Below are 6,000 nucleotides of genomic sequence, written 5' to 3'. Positions count from 1 at the left end.
CACGGTTACAAATGCACCAGTTTGTCAACCTGCTTTGCCACCTGCCAGCAGTGGGCATCTTCAGGAGTGAGGATGCAGCATTGCCCCAGAGCCCTTCCCTGACAAAGAACATATCAATTTAAACTTGTAAGTTTCCTTTGTAATTCTAACCCATTCCTTTTGTTGCCTTTCGCGGGTGGGGTCGCAGGCCCCAGTTTGTGTTTGGATTTTAAAGGAGGGCTTGGGGGGGGGGGGTGAGGCGGAACTAAAGTGCAGGGCTCGCGTTTCCCCGGGGGGTGGGAGAGTCGGTGACGACCTGTGCTGTGACGCGGTCCGCGGCCTATCCAGTCCGTGTGGAAAGAGCGGTGGGTGATGTTTTTTCTCTCTCTCTCTCCGTCGGTTGCACACGGCGAGAAACTCCCCTTTTGGACGGAAGGAGGCGGGGAGTTTCTGACCGGAAACGGGCTGGGGCCGACCGGAAGGTCAGCGGCAGCAGCGAGGATGGGGGGGGGAGGAGGCGGCCTTCAGGAGCTGGGCCCCAGGGCCTTGTGCCTCTCTCTCTCTCTGTCTGTGTCTGGGCCTTGGCTCCTTCCCTTTGATCCGGACTCTCTGCCCTTTGGCCCGACCAGGAGGAGCTGGTGTTAAAAATAAAACCCAGAGCTTTCTCCAACCTCGCTGAAGATGGACAACAGCAAAAGGGATTTCATTGGAAAGAATGGGATTTAAGTGTCAACCACCTACACCCCTCCACCACCTCCCTCCTCCCCCCCACCTCCCTCCCTCCTCCTCACCCTCCTCCTCCTCCCCCCCCCACCACCACCCTCCTCCCCCCCCACCACCACCCTCCTCCCCCCCCCCACCACCCTCCTCCCCCCCCCCACCACCCTCCTCCCCCCCCCCCCCCACCACCCTCCTCCCCCCCCCCCACCACCCTCCTCCCCCCCCCCCCCCACCACCACCCTCCCTCCCCACCACCTCCCCACCACCATCCCCGCACCACCACCCTTCCTCCCTACCACCACCACCCCTCCTCCCCACCACCCTCCACCCCTCCTCCCCACCACCCCTCCTCCCCACCACCCCTCCTCCCCACCACCCTCCACCCCTCCTCCCCACCACCCTCCACCCCTCCTCCCCACCACCCTCCACCCCTCCTCCCCACCACCCTCCACCCCTCCTCCCCACCACCCCTCCTCCCCACCACCCCTCCTCCCCACCACCCTCCACCCCTCCTCCCCTCCACCCCTCCTCCCCACCACCCCTCCTCCCCACCACCCCTCCTCCCCACCACCCTCCACCCCTCCTCCCCACCACCCCTCCTCCCCACCACCCCTCCTCCCCACCACCCTCCTCCCCACCACCCTCCACCCCTCCTCCCCTCCACCCCTCCTCCCCTCCACCCCTCCTCCCCACCACCCTCCACCCCTCCTCCCCACCACCCCTCCTCCCCACCACCCCTCCTCCCCACCACCCTCCTCCCCACCACCCTCCACCCCTCCTCCCCTCCACCCCTCCTCCCCTCCACCCCTCCTCCCCACCACCCCTCCTCCCCACCACCCCACCACCCTCCACCCCTCCTCCCCACCACCCTCCACCACTCCTCCCCACCACCCTCCACCACCACCACCACCCTTCCTCCCTACCACCACCACCCTCCTCCCCTCCTCCCCACCACCCCTCCTCCCCACCACCCCTCCTCCCCTCCACCCCTCCTCCCCACCACCCCTCCTCCCCTCCTCCCCACCAGCCCTCCTCCCCACCACCCTCCACCACCTCCTCTGTCTCCAAATGCTGGGGCAGGCAGGGACCATCCAAACTGCTGCCAATGTACAACAGCCCTGCACTGATCCCAGAGAGACAAGAGAGCCTTCCCCCTCCTCACAGATCGCTGGCTGAGGCTGCTGCCCCACTCCATTCCCTGCATTTCATTTATTTTTGCCCGAGTGGATCATTTCCCACACAAGCAACTCTCCACCTTCGTTTCCGTCCCTCCCCCAAATAAAATTAGTTTTCGGCCCACTGGGTGGGCGAACTAGAGGTGTTTATTGGAATGTGAGCTGAGGGGTGGTTGGGAAGAAAAAACTTCCCGCAGTGATCCTGTTATTGGAGGAGGGTGGTGGACGAGTCGGGGGTTGTGTAAAAAAGCAACTTCTGGGGAAATCACTGAATTTGGGATGCACCCCCCAGGACAGGCCATTGGATTGGTGAACTGTGATGGTCTCATCCGTAATGATCTTGATGTGGAGGTGCCAGTGTTGGACAAAGTTCAAAGTCACACAATGCCAGGTTATAGTCCCAACAAGTTTATCTGGTAGCTCCTGACGAGGGAGCAGCACTCCAAAAGCTTGTACTTTCAAATAAACCTGTTGGACTATAACCTGTTGCTGTGTGATTGTTAATGTAATGTTCTTGGTATCCCTTCGCAGAACATGGTCATGCAAAGGAATCTGATCAGATACACAGATTACTGCACTCTGATAAGCGTGTTCTTCAAATTTTAAAACATCTCATTCCTACTTTATTACATGAGGGTTTCAGTTACAAATCTAGGTTGCTGTCAGTGTCATACATCATTACCTGGTATGGCTCCAGTGTGGTTGACTTTTAACTGCCTTCTGGTAATTTAGGTTGGGCAGTAAGTGCTGGCTGAGCTCGCTTTTCAACGAATTTTTAAAATTATGCAAAATCAATAGCAAAATAAATCAGGTGATTTCTGTTTTAAGATTCTCAAAACAGATTGAGAACCCTCTCAGTCATTGATAATGAGTAATAATATGCAAACAGAAATGTTTAGCAGCTCAGTTTGCTTGGGTATTTCTTGCCTGGTACATGTGCTCTTGGATGACTAATGTTGCCTTTGGTCAAAAAGAATGCCTTCTTTTTCCCAGATTAAAGTATGAATTTCTGATAGTGGACCAAGCCAAAGAAAAAAGTACCATGGAAGATCCTTCAGAAATTATTCAGAAATTGCACCTCGCAGGTAAAAGCAGGACTGTGGAAGAGGATTCTCATCAAAGAATACAAGTCCCAGCAGTCGAGCACGTTCTCAGGAAAATTTTAGAGGACTTGTCAAATGAGAAACTGATAAGACACAAAGGATCAGTTTTGGATGATGCAAGAGAATTGTTTCTACAGGCTGACCCTGCCTGGCTTCTTGACTGCTTCCAGAATGACATGTCAGACATTGTTCAAATCTATGTCAATTTCACAGCTGCCCTGATAGAGTACTCAGGATTGCCCAGATGTGAGACCGATAGTGGCGAATTGCCTGACGATGCATATAACCTGATACCTGAGAGAGCCTGCAATGTGGCCCAAACCTTGAAAGCTCTCCTCTGGAAACTGCAGGCAAGGCCAGAGCAAATGACACCTCACGTCACAACAGTTTCGCCAGACTCTGTTCTGAGAGCCATTTTGCCACAACTGGTTATTTTTTGTGCTACACACTGCGAAGAGAAGCCGTGGACCAATGCAGCATCTCGGCTGGCTGCAGACGAGCTGTTGGCAGCTGCAGTGCACGCTGTGGGGTGCAAGACTATCATAGAACTCCTGTGTGGTGCAGAGGAAGAAGGCAGGGGAGCTCTGGGAGCTGTGCTGCATCTGATGAAACCACATATGAACAAGTGAGTCTGTTTGTTGGCACTGCTGCCTGTTTCGCCAGACGGTCTCTACTCTTTGATGGACCATGCAATTCACTTTGTTTGTCAGAGGGGTGGGGAAAGGTCAATGAATGGGCAATTCATCCCACTGCAGGTGACTTCTACACTGTGATTGTGCTGAGCTTTGTTGAGTATCTGTGCTGGTGCTCCAGCTGGAACTTACTGAGCGTCCATTTCCTGCTCCAGGAACAAAAATGCAGTCTCGGTCCCTATCCTCCAGTCAGCATGCTTTCTCAAAACTGGATGTGACGAGTCACTACACAACTTGTTATTTTTTGTTTGCTCCCAATTTTGAACAGAATACCACTAACTGATTTGTGTGCAAATTTCTACAGAAACACCTGGAAGTCGAATCCAGCCACAAAACATGTATTTCGGTGGCTCCTGCAGAAGGTGAGGAGGCCATGGCTGGCTGAGCACCTGGATGTAGTGCTGCCCCCATCCCTCCTCTTCTCTGATGACTACAGGACAGAAAATAAGATACTGGGCGTGAGGTGCCTCCAGCACATCATTGACAATGTGGTACGTGGAGGCTGGAGATTGGAGATTGGGGATTGTGGAGTGGGATGGATCTAGTGGAGGCCTGTGCATGACAAATTGCAGAGAAGAAATTCTGCTGGAGGTGTTTCTGACCAAATGCAAAACAAGGCTGACTTCGCGCAGGACCGAGAGCCCCACACTGTCGGAGCTGCTGACTTTAAGATCAGATGTTAAACACAGTTTCATGTTTGCCCATTTCAAAGCTTTCCATGGAGGTGGAAGATGTAAAGGTACAGGACAAAGAATAGGGATTGTCCCATATCTCAGCAATTGTTTGTCAAGTTTAGTATTTATGGGAGCTTACTGTGTGAAAATAATCTGTTGCATTCAGTGCAGAACAGCAACAACACATCAAATATAATTGAGTGGATGTAAAATACCTTCATATGTTTAAGACGCTGTCTAAATTAGTTCTTTCCTTTCTCAACTGAAGGGATGTTCTTTCCACCCCTGCAGTGCAGCACAAACAATCTATTACAACAGTAGTGCGTTGTGTGCAGATGTCATGTTCAGGTTTGGGACAGGGAATTGTTCCAATGGATTCTAACAGTGAGCTCAGGAGACCATTATCTTTCGTATGAGAGAGTGAAGGTGTGGAGGACAATGATGGGGGGGGTCGGTGTTCGTAACAAGTCCTTTGTTTGACTCAGTCATCCTCCTGTTCCTGAACCCTGACTGTTCTGTTGGTATAGTGGACAGGAAGAGATTGCAAGTAACCCTGTGTTAACAGCTTTCTGCTTTGTGTTTCAGCCTGCTGCAGAACTCCTGCAGTATAACCGGGCGCAGGTGGTATACCACGCTCTCTACAATCACTTGTATACTCCTGAGGCTTCGCTCATCCAGGTGAGTGTGTATCCTCACCTTATCTCCATTTATCTGAACATGCCACCTTAATCCCTGGGCCAGTCGTTACAGGCACCCAGCCTTCAAATCTTATCAAGTATCTGTTTATTGTACAGGACAGATACGGAACAGTGATAAATTAGTTGTGCAGCTAATGAACTGTATGTGATCACACCAGTCAACAGATTGTGGAAAGACTGAATTGTTTTATCACTCCATATTAATGGTTCTGTTCTGGCTACACACTTAATCCAATTTCCATTAGACCATGAGTTAGGGAAGGCTGACATTGCTTCCTTCACCTTTGACTGGAATTACCAAGCCAGGACTGGTCATCTCTTCACCTGTCAGTTCAAGGCCTGCTTCAGCAAATAACTTCTAAATTGTACTTTAATCTGAGTGGCAGTGTTTACTCTTCTATTTCAGTAAACATAATTCCAGTATCACACATGGGACCAGTTCTGACTGAAGGTCATCAGTCTGAGTTATGCCTTTTGTCTTCGTGGATGCTGCCTGATCTGCCAAAAAGTTCTCTAACTTTTGGTTTTAGACATCTGTACAATTTTGGACCTGCACGACAAATGGCAGTGTGACTGACCCATAACTGGTTCCTTGTCTGTTTCAGAATGTGCTGTCCTGCTTACTTGACCTCCTTCCACTTCTTGAGAAATCACATGTCATTCGTGGGCAGCAGAGAGCCAATCGCTATGACAAAGTGTTCTGCCTCATTCTTACCCACATGGAGGTCGAAGACAAGATCCCTCTGCGTCGAGTGTATGCCCAACATTTACCCATTTTCACTGAGAGGTGAGAACTGCTGTATTTTATTGACAAGATCACTGTTCGATCATGCTGGTTCGTGTGGTGCCCGTTGAGGGAAGCAGTACATTCCTGCCACATTCCCCATGTCACACACACAATCTCTCTCCATTCCTGTGGTTCTGTGCACAGCCCAGTTATGAAAGGGAATCAGAGAGCA

The 6,000-nt window shown here is 51.7% G+C and overlaps 1 protein-coding gene across 2 annotated transcripts in view; it reads left to right on the top strand.

Moving 5' to 3' along the window:
- The first annotated feature begins 230 nt into the window (after positions 1-230).
- The window catches only part of tti2 (TELO2 interacting protein 2), a 7,133-nt gene continuing 1,363 nt past the window's right edge, over positions 231-6,000 (top strand). Inside the window, exons 1-5 of one of the 2 annotated variants that reach the window (XM_072554037.1) lie at positions 231-344; positions 2,868-3,602; positions 3,974-4,160; positions 4,929-5,021; positions 5,647-5,828. In XM_072554037.1, coding sequence (XP_072410138.1) covers positions 2,917-3,602; positions 3,974-4,160; positions 4,929-5,021; positions 5,647-5,828 — 1,148 coding nt within the window. In that variant the 5' untranslated portion in view covers positions 231-344; positions 2,868-2,916. The other variant, XM_072554036.1, reaches the window with a different exon arrangement.

The sequence above is a fragment of the Chiloscyllium punctatum genome, chromosome 35 (genome assembly GCF_047496795.1).
Source record: "Chiloscyllium punctatum isolate Juve2018m chromosome 35, sChiPun1.3, whole genome shotgun sequence".
Taxonomy (NCBI): domain Eukaryota; kingdom Metazoa; phylum Chordata; class Chondrichthyes; order Orectolobiformes; family Hemiscylliidae; genus Chiloscyllium; species Chiloscyllium punctatum.
The sequence above is the reverse complement of the archived record's forward strand: the minus strand, read 5'-3'. Positions and strand labels throughout refer to the sequence as shown.